Genomic DNA, 12,580 nt, shown 5'->3' with positions numbered 1-12,580 from the left:
TTCAAAATAGCTCTCCAAAACCGAGAAATGGCTATCATGAATTATGATGTGTGTGTGTATGTACTGGTTGTATGTTTTTTGGGGTGGGGCAATAAAAGTAATTAAAGACAGTAAATTTCTTTATCTTGGGGGACCAGTAAATTTTAGGTTTGGACCAGTAAAAAATGGAGAAAAATGGGTCCGACATGAACAGGTTGGACCAGTTGAAAAAGGGTTAGTGCGGAGCCCTTTCAAAAAAGAATTGGAGCATGTGTTGTATTGAACTCTCACCATAGCTCTCAGCCCATTTGTATTTCAACAAAATACAAGTTAAACGATTCATATTTGTTACTGTTACCATGTGGTATTTATTCTAATTCAAATAGACATGACTGCAGCCGGCTGGTGGGTTATAAAATATTTTACAATGGTATTCAAAGCCTCATAATAAATAAGCTGGAGGACATGAAATAAGAAACAGTTAGCATTGCTTTATTTTGTATGCATAACCCTTTGCTTGTGCTTTAACATTTTTCTTGCCTTCAGAAAGCAATTGCTAGCAGTTTGAACAACAGCAACATCACGCTTGTGTGAACAAGACCCACAGAACAAACGCAGGAGTGAAATGCAAAAGTGTGGCATTGCAAAATACCACTTCTCTTCTGTCACATCTTTTCCTTAGACATAGTGTCAAACTATTCCTATAACTTGTTTCTAATTAATTAATTTATAATGGATCAGATGCATAAAAAGGAGCATTTGCTGGCAAGCAAATGGCTCGCTTCGCTTGCCCTTCGCAAACCAGCTGCAGCGCGTGAAGCACGCTGAGATCCCACCTCACGAGCCATTCAGAGTCTGCATAGCAGACTAGTGCGAACACGACTCACAGAAAAGGCAGGACTCGAACGCAAAAGTGTGGCAGTGCAAATTACCGCTTCTTTCCTTTTCCTCAGACGTGGTGTCAAACTAACTTGGCATTCAGTTTGCACTTACTCAGAAAAAAACATTACAAACTGTACACCTTGGGGTTCTCTCTTAGGTACATACATGTACACATGATTATAAGACACAAACGTCCTGATCAAGCAAAGACTCAAGCTGCTCTGACGGAGCTTGAAAAAAAATTAGCAAATGCTTAAACGCACAAGCAAATTGTTCGCTTTACGAATAAGCATAGCTTAATCGTGAAGCAAAAGCTAGCAGGCAGTTCATTGCTTGAGCTTACTAGCAAAAGCATTTGCTTGCTCATTTTCATGCATACGGAATCAAGCAAAAGGCAAGCAAAAGCGACTGCTACTTTTTATGCATCTGACCCATTGTATAAAAAAAGCATGGAATTCTATTGTGAGCGTGTGTTGAGCAGTTGGAATTCATAAACCATTGTCTATTGTGAAAAGTTATTGACACTGACATTCAAGAAATTATTTCACTGCAGGAATGAGAGTGAAATCAACCATCCCATGGGGTGTGTTTCAGGAAGAGATGCAATCAACACATCTCCAAAAATCAACCATAACTTTATATTCATCAAATCAGAAGCATGATTTCGCACCTGCGCTTGATGGGTGGACTTATGTAATTGGAAAAATATTCTTTCAGTAATTAACAAATTTGAAAAACATATGTGGATATTCAAATAGCAACATGTCAGTTGTATTAAGCATTGTGCATGAATGGGTAGATTTTTTTGGGGGGGGGGGTGCTGTGAAATTTTGGGAATTTTCAATTTTCTTTTAATCTTGATCTTGTACTATGATATTCCTGATAAATTTTCTCTATTTGTTCATATCAAATTCGAGTTTGGATAGACTTTGGTACTTAATGGTTCACCAAACCGAATTAGGTTTAAACCATAAAAGAAAAGGGCATCGTCATTATTATATTCAGACAGTTTTGTGACATTGTACATGATTTTGAACTTTGATCTCACAATGATCATATCCATTGTAATAGAAAAGAAGGAAAACGATGACTCGTATTGGAAGGTTAGAAACTATAATAAAATTGTCTATCAGTATCACACGTTTCTTTTCGATTCTCAAATCAGAAAATGTAATGGCATATCATACAAAGGGCCATCAGCTGTCTGATTAAAACAGTAATAAGGGGGAAAAGAGAAACTACATTTATGAGCTTGCATGTTGTACTGACACTTTGTTATAGAGTTGCCAATTTTGAGTAATCCCTTCTAGAAAAAATTCACTCTCCTTCCTGTAATATTTAATTTTGCCTACAATTTAACTTCCTTAGTTTTACTTCCATAAGTATTGGTTTCCCTTTTGTATTCATAATGGTAAATGACATTCCGGACTTCCTCCTCTAAATATGATTAGCATGATGTTGCAACTTTAACATTAAAGGAAACCTCAATGACCCCCCCAAAATGTTTGAATACAGTCTGGTGACATACCGAAATAGACTTAGTACCTTCGAAGATTTCTCCTTATATTCAGCATGCAACAGTCAACTTTTCAAGGTTGTCTTTCTATTGAATTTTGAAACCCAGTAGGTACACTGCATGGTTCTCAGTACAAAATCCTCCTCCTCCAAGTTAGACTTGAACTTGGACTTTGACTATTCAAAGCCTTTATCTTCAACATGTCTATTCAGTCAATTACTCTGGAAGAAGAAGAAGAAAAGGAAGTATTTGAATCCTCTTTAGTTCTTCCTTGTCAGTCGTGACAGATTTTCTGGGGAGCATTTTGTGAAGTTTTCACTTGCTCTCGGCCAGATGCAAGAATTTCACGGGCTTATAACAAATAGAAGTTGCTTCAAACAATACTCCCCCAGTCCAATGAAAGGAATATGCATTCTCGTCTTTCTCACAGACACAATTTTGGACCCGATTAAAAATATCCATGATTATTTTTTTTTCAAAGACATAAATATATATGTTCACACTTTTACATTTGCATAGGAATTAGATGCCTTCAAATTGTTCCTTTTGAGTATGGTTCCCAGCTGGTTCCCCGGGCCCATCTCATAGGTGAACGGAAACGGCGTTCCTTTCTCTCTCTCATAGATGCAATGCATCGTCTGTTCCCACATGACCGGCTCCACCACCTGTTTCTTCAGCTGCTTACGGACATGCTTGGGACTGCCATAGGCTTTACCATCAACGTTGGAGTGGATGCCGATGACTGGCGTTTCTATGGCAACCGCATCAAGAGCTCTTGAGATGGGTTCTTGGGCGCTTGACATGAGGGGAGTGTGGAAGGCCCCGCTGACGGGGACGGGCTTGATGGCTCGTAGGTAGAATGACCTTGACATGTCCTTGATGAATGACAGGGCCTGGCACAAAGGATTTGAGAGGGAAATAACCAGAATGATTCAATGTGTACATTTTTGTATGGAGTAAGAGGGGGTGGTTTTACAAAACATTTTGTCTCTGATTATCAATGACATGTGTGATTTCAACCAGCCAGACTCAATGATTTCAGTCTCTATTTAATGGTTGTCTGTAAAAACTACTGAAAACCTACACAGACACTGCACAAGTAGAAGTATCCCTCATTCACGGTAGGTTAGTACAATACACCTCTGAAATGCAAAAATATTCACATTCGATGAGGCTTCATCTGTGAAGTTGGCCAAAACTGATCCGTTACCATGGCAACAGATTGTTTTATCATTAAATTTTTTTTCCTGTTTCCTACAACGAATGCTTGTGCCAAGTCTATGAACATTGTTCTAGAAATGATGAAGTAGTTTGAAGACTTTCAACAGGTAGCCTGACAAAACGCTGATAAATATACCCTCTTCACATAGGTTTTAGTGGGTATTAAAGTATCAAATGAGCAGATTCTTAGAGTATTTCAAAAGAATATCACATGATTTCATGCTCAAATATTCTTGAGTTAGGTGGTCAATGGAAAGCTTTAATTAGTTATTTTCATATCACCTATGCATGTCATGCAGAATAAAAAAAATATCAACCTAAAATATACAAATTTTTGGAAATAAAAAGGGTACCATGAACAAATGATTATTATGCATTGCATCCCATAAAAACAAGATTCATTAATGGTTTATCATAGCTTAATCACAAAGACAATAGACAAATGGCATATCATTGTATAGCTTTGAGTCTTTTCTTTGATCTGGAATAACTTAGGAGATTCTTCATTCATACATGAGTGATTAAAAACAATTTGAAGAAAGTGCACCAAAAAGTCAATTGGTGGGTGGTATTTGAATTTTAAATAGAAAATCACATGTTTAAAAAGTTCAATATCTTGTCTATAATTTGATACCTCAATCACAGAAAATGGTCAAGAAATAACAAATTTCTGTTTCTTTGAAATCATGCTTGTATTTCCGTAATTTCATAAAACAAATGTGTTTTCATAGATTTCCAAACAAAAGAGCTTATGCATGAACTTTTTAGAGATGTGATTTTATTTTTGAAACTCAGATACCACATGCCAAGTGACTTTTTGGTGCCCTTTGTTCAACTTGTTTTTGCTCACTCATCTATGAATAAGAAGTTATATCAGATGAAAGAGGAGACCCTAAGCTTTACAACAATATGCCACTTATTGTTTTTGTGATTAAGCTATGATAAATAATCAATGAATCTCGGTTTCATTTTTTGTGGGACGCACTACCGTATATATGGCCTGAAATAGTATTTTCCCAATTAATTGGATACCATATTTACAGTTGTGCTCAAAAGTTTGTGAACCCCACCACAAAATACACTCCTTCAGGCTAAGAGTTGGATGTAGAAAACAACACTACTATGTCCAGCGAGCCCAGTGAGACAAACTTTATTGAATGTAATATTTTATCACCCGACTTCACAATTAAATATCTAAAACATGGCAGAACTTGAACACTTTTTAAATATGTCAATTTTCTGGTGGGGTTCACCCTAACTTTTATTAGCACCACTGTATGTAGGTTTAGGTTATAATCCTACAAAAGTTGGAGTAAAATCCATTGCAAAAAACCTTTTTAATAATTAACATGAGAATTGTTTAGGGGGTGGAGGGGGGGGGGGGGTTTGCAATGAATATGAACATTTCTCACCTCAGTATGTCCTGCAAGTACTCTGGCGTCTGGATACAGATAGTTGGCTACCTTGCATACCGGATGAGCGATACCGTGATGATTCCGACAGTAATTCTCAGCTTCCTTGCAGATGAACTTGTATCTAGCCTTCTTCCCTCCTACAACCGATATCATCCCGCTGGAGACAGCCTCGGAGGCAAGCTGCATTGATTCCGCTCGTAGCTTGATCAGGTGTATTGCTGGTATGGTGGGAAAGGACAAATTTGAAATGGTTCCATCAAATATTGCTCTGGGCTGGTATTCAATTTAAAGTATTGATTTTGTAAGTATGTTATTTAGCATTTTACTTGACTAAGCAAAATGATGAAACTCATATTTGGATCACATCCAAGTATTTTACTTTATCAAGCCATATTTAAGCAAACAATAACTAATAACCATTGTGACGTCATAAAGTTTGAGCCAAATAACGCGCGATGTATGTGCCCATCTGTGCGCAGAATGTATGACTGCAAGTATCACGTTTGTAAACTGCACACAAGCCAGACTTGGCTGACTAAGATTTCAGCAAAATATTTAGATAAAAATGCAATTGAATATCAAAGAAGGATAAGTATATTACTTAAGCAAAATACTGAGTAAAACACTTAAAATTCTGGCTCAAGTATCGAATTGAATACTCGCCCTGGTGACGATCGCTCCAATGGAAAATCTGCCAATGAAACCTAACTTCAAACCTACAGAGATATTCATTCTATTTTTTTAAACCAAATTTGGGGTCAATAATGATAATATGCAACATATATACAATGCTGCTTCTAAGTGCTGCACACTATCCTGGCTTTTTAGCATGGCAACATTAATGTGAGCATTGAAAAAATTCCTTAATGGGTACGGGGTACCCATTCACAACAACTGGGGTAGGGTGGCACATGTAGATAAACATCTTGCCAAAGGACGCAAGTGCTAAGGTGGGATTTGAATCCCAGACCTTGTGGTTTAAAGACCGGTGACAACACCTTAAACACACCTTCTATTTTTTAAAGAATAATTATCATCATCAGGCATACAAATTTTATTTTTGGGGGGTTGTAGCAAAGTGAAAAAAGTATGGTAATTCTGCCTGGATCTTTTTTTTTCTGAGGGGGGGGGGGGTATAATAAGTAAGAAAGAGCTCCCAGAAGATGATCTATTTTCATATCAAGATTGAGGCATGTTTAGGCACAAGTGTCTTCTGATTGCAATGTGGATAATTTTATACTGCCACTTGTTAAGTTTTATCACTTTAAAAAAATTGAAAAATGTATGAAAATTAGGGTTAGCTGACACTTTTTTGGGGCGTCAAATTTTGATTAAAAAGTGGAAATCAGCAGGTTTTCCTAAAATCATTCAGGTTAGAGCAAATTGTTATTATTTTATTCTGCCTCATCATCATCAATAATTTTGTTGAGCATAAATGGTTGACTTACCATCTTCAAATGAGATAGATCCACCAAACACCAACGCAGCAAACTCTCCAACGCTGAATCCTGCTGCTGCTACACAGTTCTCTATTGCCTAAAATGATAACAAAAATAAAAGATCGACAAAGAAGATCACATAATATCATGACTGATATTCTGTATTGTCAAAACTAAATACTTGTCCCTGTACACCAGCAATGTTTCAATCACTACCATGCCCTCTGTTTGTCATAAATTATAAAGGATTTGTAAAGGCCCTGTCACATCATTCCACTCAAGCCTTGCGGGTGAGTTGCGGCAAAAAACCAGCAATAAAGTTTTTGCATGTTCAAAACTTTTCTGTCGGCGAATCAGACTTGCGTGTGCTCCTGCAGGCAACTGCGTGTGAGACATGTACATAATAGTGGGTGATTTCAAGCTTGTGGCGAGATACGTCTGTAGGCTAGGAAGAAATTTCTCGAACACTTGAGCATCTAGGTGGCCGGGCTAAAGCCGGGATAACAGACAACAGATTTCGGAACTGAAGTGGCTACCCTGGGTATATACCATCATTATTATCATTATGAGGTGGAAAAGCGTAGCAACAACAAAGTTAGCCCATATTACCATGTTAACTTAAAGCCAAAAGGACTATAAAATATAAAGATATTCATACAAAGGATAACTATTAGGATAACTATCATAAATAAATTTTGTTGAAATTCATACAGCAGTGGGAGTGAGTCCGAAAATGAGTTTGATGGGAAGAGATGTTGGAACTACTACCTTCGGTTGTTCTTCTTTTAATTTTTCTACAGCAGCTAAGGATGTGACTACCACAGCAGGTTGGCAGTGTATAGTTCTATTGAGCTCCTCGACGGGTCCATTCACACACAATGAAAGTAAATCATACCTGATAGTCAAAATAGTAGGAAGTAAAAGAAAATTATACATCAGGTTAAATTACAATGATAAGAGTGATAATGATATGATAGTAAAATCAATGAAGGATAATTATTATAATGATAGTAATAGTACAGACGGACATGGTAAAACAATAAGAAGAATAATAATGATGATATATTGCACATACCATAACAAAGCCCTCAATCCTGCTCTCACACTTTGGAATCGAACAATTTTATTTTTCACAACAATTAAATTGTACCATTAATTATATTAAGTATATCCGTTTCTATACCTTGCACACTTATGTTGATGATATTTCATGTGTTTATGCATGAAAACAGGTTGAAAACAATTTCAATGGAGAATAAAACAATCATATCAATCCCTTTGTTGTAATTTCAGGTTTAATTTTGTATCACACCAAGCAAGATGTAAACTTTTTTCTAAAAATAAGCAAAACATAGGCAGATTTGTTCCCATTTGGGTTATCAATGAAATAAACTCAATCTGCAAATAATAATATTCCGCATTTATATAGCGCTTAATACATCGGAACGACGTCTCTAAGCGCTTTACAGACATATTACTACCCCGGTCATCGGATCCTTGTATACCAGCATACAATGTATGCACCTTCTCCACTCCCTGGGGAGCATTCCAACAAGAGTTCCAAGACTCAATTGCTAGGCATACTACATATAGGCTTTCATATCCTACCGGGTGCAAATAAAGATCTATGCTTGTTACATAACATGGAAAATATATTTGTTATTATCATTAGTTATGATAGAATCAATCAAAAAAACTATTTTAAGGTGGATCAAAGGATGCAACCTAGAGTAACTGAAAAGATTATTGGTATTCAGAGGAAAAAGAGATGAATTCTGATACTTTCATTCATGTGCATACATCTGAGCTACCATATTATTTCACTTTACCATAACAGTAAAGTGCATGAACTTGAAAATCTTATCTCTATTACTTTTGACTGATATATGATTACGGTACTAAAATAATAAGTTGTAAAGTGAAGCATATAATATGGAGCTATCCATACCCAAGAATTTCTGAAGCGACTGCAAACATGTCTTCAACGTTTGGGTACTTCAGCAGATCTCTTCCCATTCCAACAAACTGAGAGCCTTGACCAGGGAACAGAAGCACGGAAGTCTCTGCCGGATCAATCCTTGGTTTACCGGACTGACGTCTTCTATCAACAGAACCAGTCTCTAGATCACCGTCAAAGTCAAATTCATCAGGGAGCTTCTCCTCAGTCTTCGCATTATCAAGCAACGTTCTAATTGATGCATGTCTCTCCTTCGAAGCAGCTAGCGCTTCATCGGTATCTCTGCTGCCCTTCGCATCATCCTCATTTCTGCTAGATGTATCACAAAGCATGGATGAGGTGGAAAACAGTTGGGAAGGTTGAGTTTCCTGACAGCCTTTTGGTGACAATCTGGTCAGACTGCATGACCATGATTGATGTAAGTGAGAAACTGCTACATTCTGAAGACCCTTCAAAGGCAATCTCCTGAAAGGCAATGGTACACTCCTATCGCATTGTACTTTAGTAGTATTTGTCAAGTAACGTCTGAGGTTGGTCTTCTGATGATGCCCGATGTGTCTTGATGTGTGGTATTGCAAACACCAAACTGATCTCAAAAGATTCATCTTATCCATTGTGCTTCAGGTGGTTACATATCTGAGAGAAAAGAGAAGACACCAGGACGTTGTTATAGGATGGGGGCCTTGGAACAGGCTAATTATTAAAAGGATCATTAAAATATTCATATCTGAATGGTACGTGCCTTAAAACCCAAGATAATAACAATAAAAATGGCCTTTAGAACTATACACTTTTTTAAATAAATTTATATGGTGGTGTTGGTAACCATTCTAGGGGACATCGGGACCTCAATAAGGTTGAAAAAAAAAGCTGCCAGCAAGAGTAATCAGACTTTCAAGCACCATTGAACAAATCCAAAGATATTTTATATAATTAGTGATATCTAAACTGCAATAAACAATAACTAATTTCACTAAAAAATAATCATAGTTCAACTAGTCTAGAGACCCTTTACTGACTAAAACCAAGGTCTATGGACAATTATTATAATTATACACACTCAATCCAATCTCCCATCATTTAGATATTTATAAGGGCTACAAATACATTTTAAACCTTCGTAGTATCAATTTTAGTGGGAAGTGCACTTATGGAACTCTTGCCAAAAATTATTTGGAATGGATGGATGGAAGTGACCAAATTAAGCAATGAAAATAGATAAATTGCAGGCTATGCCTTTCAAACAGTGTTGAGTGTTCATATATTATTTTGCTCAAATTCAAAATCAAGAACTTATTACTTTTACTTAAGAAATTTAAGAGAAAAGTGCGATGAATACAGAATAGACTCTAGAAATTTAAAAGAGTAAGATCAAGCAAGACTCAGTCAGAGTCAATGTCATTATTTAACAATGTAAAAAATGAGGTCTTCCCCCAGTATACAATACTAACCTCGTACTAGTGTGAGTGGTATTCCCCTAGCCGAGGCCCACGCCCATATTTTAATTTCATATCTTTTGCAACATAACTCTTTCAGGGCATATACATTCATCAATCTAGTAAGGAATTGTATTTGATGACATGCAGACGTTGTTCAGCTCAGTGCAACATTCACTTACAAGTTACAGTACACCATTCTGCATACAAGGGACCGAAGTAAAAAGTGTGCAATAATAACTACACAAGATCAAAATAACAACAAAAAATATTGCGAAAGCCTGAAACTCCAGATGATTCCTTTCCATTTTCCATACTATCTTTACACATTCTGGCACATATAAGCTCACCTATGTAGCGAAAATGTTGAAAAAAGTCATAAACACAGTAACCCTCCATCACTCATGCACGCAGCAGACGTTCTCATTTAAGACATTCTATTCAATTTAGAGGTATTTCACTATTTCAATCCATACATCTTTTCTCCTAAGATTAGAATAGATAATGTTTTTCTATTTGACATATACATTCTATAATGTGTATATTGAAATAGAAAAAATTATACTATCAAATAGTTATACTAAATGTTTTACAGTTCGATTCATTTTCTAAACATTGTATTAATTTCTTTGACTGAGGCAAGATACCCCCTAAATATAATGTAGTCGTCCATTCGTCGTGTATGGTTTCTCTTTCATGTCTTGATAATTGATTGAATCGCTCGCACCTTCATCAGGCAGCGTAGGCGAGCTGCTAGCTTCACGGGCCCCCGGATGAATCGGGCGCCGGAGTCGTGTAGTATACCACTCGCTGAATACTCGCTATACTGCACTGCCGCCCACCGCACCGACGTCTTGTTGTATCCGGGCCGCGACAGTGCTCATGTGTAATGCTCGATATTGTGGTAAATTTGATGATGCACCGATGATCCAGGGTATTAATACCGAGATGACGATGGCTGCCGCTGGAGTTGCAAAGTCAGGATTGTTAGAGGTTCTTGTTCGTGATCAGTGGTGTCGAATCCTTGCCGCACTCGACGAGGAAACCTTGACGATCAGTCTCGAGGATGGGCATGACATCAACGGCGTAAGCAATGGGAATAACAACGACGGTGGAAACAAGCCGAACCCGTCTTCAACGACTCCGGGAGGCAACAACTCCAATCGGAACAACGACTCCATCCGCTATTCGGATTACATGCATAATCTGCAAGGAAGTGATACCATTCCGGACTCCATCGCAAACCAGAAGAGAATCATTAGGGTTGTCAAGCAAGAAGTTGGAGGACTGGGGATAAGCATAAAAGGAGGGAAGGAGAACAAGATGCCCATCATTATCAGTAAGATCTTCAAGGGACTTGCTGCTGATCAGACAGAATCTTTGTATGTTGGTGATGCGATCCTGTCAGTCAACGGAGAAGACCTACGAGATGCTACTCATGATGAAGCTGTCAGATTGCTCAAGAGATCAGGCAAAGAAGTCACGCTTGAAGGTAATAACCACTTCCCTTTTTTCACTAGTGACTAGGGGGTCTTATTTTTAAAGCACTGCGTTTTTTCTTTTAATTATGTTGCAGATGCGTTTGCTACGCTTACGGAGAGTCCTCCAGCTCCAGCTCCACAAAGTTCTGTTCTCTGATTCTTAAACTTGAGTTTTAAAGTGCATTCAACAACTTTTTTATAATCAGTAATAAAAAAATTCCATGATACTTCATGGTCTATCATACTTTGCTATTGTAACAAAACTTTGTCATATGACTTTTGTTCAAGGTTATTATGTTCTTTCATTTTAATTGTCTTTCAGAATGTCTTGCCATAAAATCAACATGTGGGTGTTTCCAGTGAGACTAGACTAAAACAATGCCTACAATCATAGATATGATTGTATTGAGTATAGAAAATTTGACCTATTTATGCTATCCTATAATATTTCTGAACATATTTTTTTCAGACAAGACAGCAGTTTGATGATTTTTTAAAAGCAATATTTCATAAATTTTACAATACAATTACATATTGATATTGGAACTTGGAAATATTTCAAAGAATGACTGTTCTCAAAGTTGTGTTCCATTCAATGAATACATTGTGTAAGATCCAATGGCAGAAAAGGTGGTTGTTGTATATCCAGAATCCAGACCCCTATTACACCCCCAGCCACCCTCCCCCTCACAAATTTGTATTGACCACCTGTGGATCAACAATTTTCCTTGCTCAAGGTAGGCCTACGTCCTTTGGTCCCATTTATTTAAGAGTTACAACTACATGTCATATATGGCAACTACAATGAGAGCAGGCCTCTGTAGTTTCATTCATGAACTGGAAACATGGCCTGCAAACAAATAAATTATTCTAAATCTGTGCGTTTTCTTTAAATGAAATAATGATGAATCATAGATTTATCATAACAAAGGACACTCAATGAACCATTCATGTTGAACACTCTTGTTATAGCTAATTTCTTGTTATAGCTAATTCACAACCATTCACAAGTTTGTGACAAGTTATGAGTCAGTGACTTTCATACTTTGTATTATGCTATAAATCAAACAAAGCAATGATTTGTGAAAAAAGTGTATGGGGGGGGGGGGGTCAGTTATCATAAACTTGTTAGGTGCCTGAAGGCTGAAATACCTGCCTTTAGTAATCTATTACAAAAATGGAGTGAAGTTATCACGAAAGGGTTTTAAACACAGAGCTTTCACCACAGTTGACTCTTTCAAATGTTGGGGGTAT

At 37.1% G+C, this 12,580-nt stretch overlaps 2 protein-coding genes across 5 annotated transcripts; one reads left to right on the top strand and one right to left on the bottom strand.

The window, feature by feature from the left end:
* Positions 1-321: 321 nt before the first annotated feature.
* On the bottom strand, positions 322-11,015 carry LOC129254160 (malonyl-CoA-acyl carrier protein transacylase, mitochondrial-like). Of its 4 annotated transcripts, none has more exons than XM_064094936.1 (6): positions 10,460-11,015; positions 8,401-9,045; positions 7,221-7,347; positions 6,462-6,549; positions 5,011-5,231; positions 322-3,270 (listed from the first exon to the last, which is right to left on the bottom strand). In XM_064094936.1, exons 2-6 carry the CDS (start codon positions 9,021-9,023, stop codon positions 2,875-2,877), a joined length of 1,455 nt encoding a protein of 484 aa, XP_063951006.1. In that variant the 5' UTR covers positions 9,024-9,045; positions 10,460-11,015; the 3' UTR covers positions 322-2,874. The 4 variants fall into 4 exon arrangements, with proteins under 4 accessions (XP_063951006.1, XP_063951005.1, XP_063951007.1 ...); XM_064094935.1 differs by having other exon boundaries at positions 10,573-10,984; XM_064094937.1 differs by lacking the exon at positions 10,460-11,015 and adding an exon at positions 9,861-10,293.
* LOC129278868 (beta-1-syntrophin-like) lies at positions 10,671-11,372 on the top strand. Its single transcript, XM_054915001.2, has one exon. The coding sequence runs from the start codon at positions 10,728-10,730 to the stop codon at positions 11,370-11,372; it is 645 nt and encodes a 214-aa protein (XP_054770976.2). The 5' UTR covers positions 10,671-10,727.
* The last annotated feature ends 1,208 nt before the right edge of the window (positions 11,373-12,580 follow it).

Source organism: Lytechinus pictus, chromosome 2 (genome assembly GCF_037042905.1).
Source record: "Lytechinus pictus isolate F3 Inbred chromosome 2, Lp3.0, whole genome shotgun sequence".
In the NCBI taxonomy this organism is placed as follows: domain Eukaryota; kingdom Metazoa; phylum Echinodermata; class Echinoidea; order Temnopleuroida; family Toxopneustidae; genus Lytechinus; species Lytechinus pictus.
This window is presented reverse-complemented; position numbering and strand designations above follow the sequence as displayed.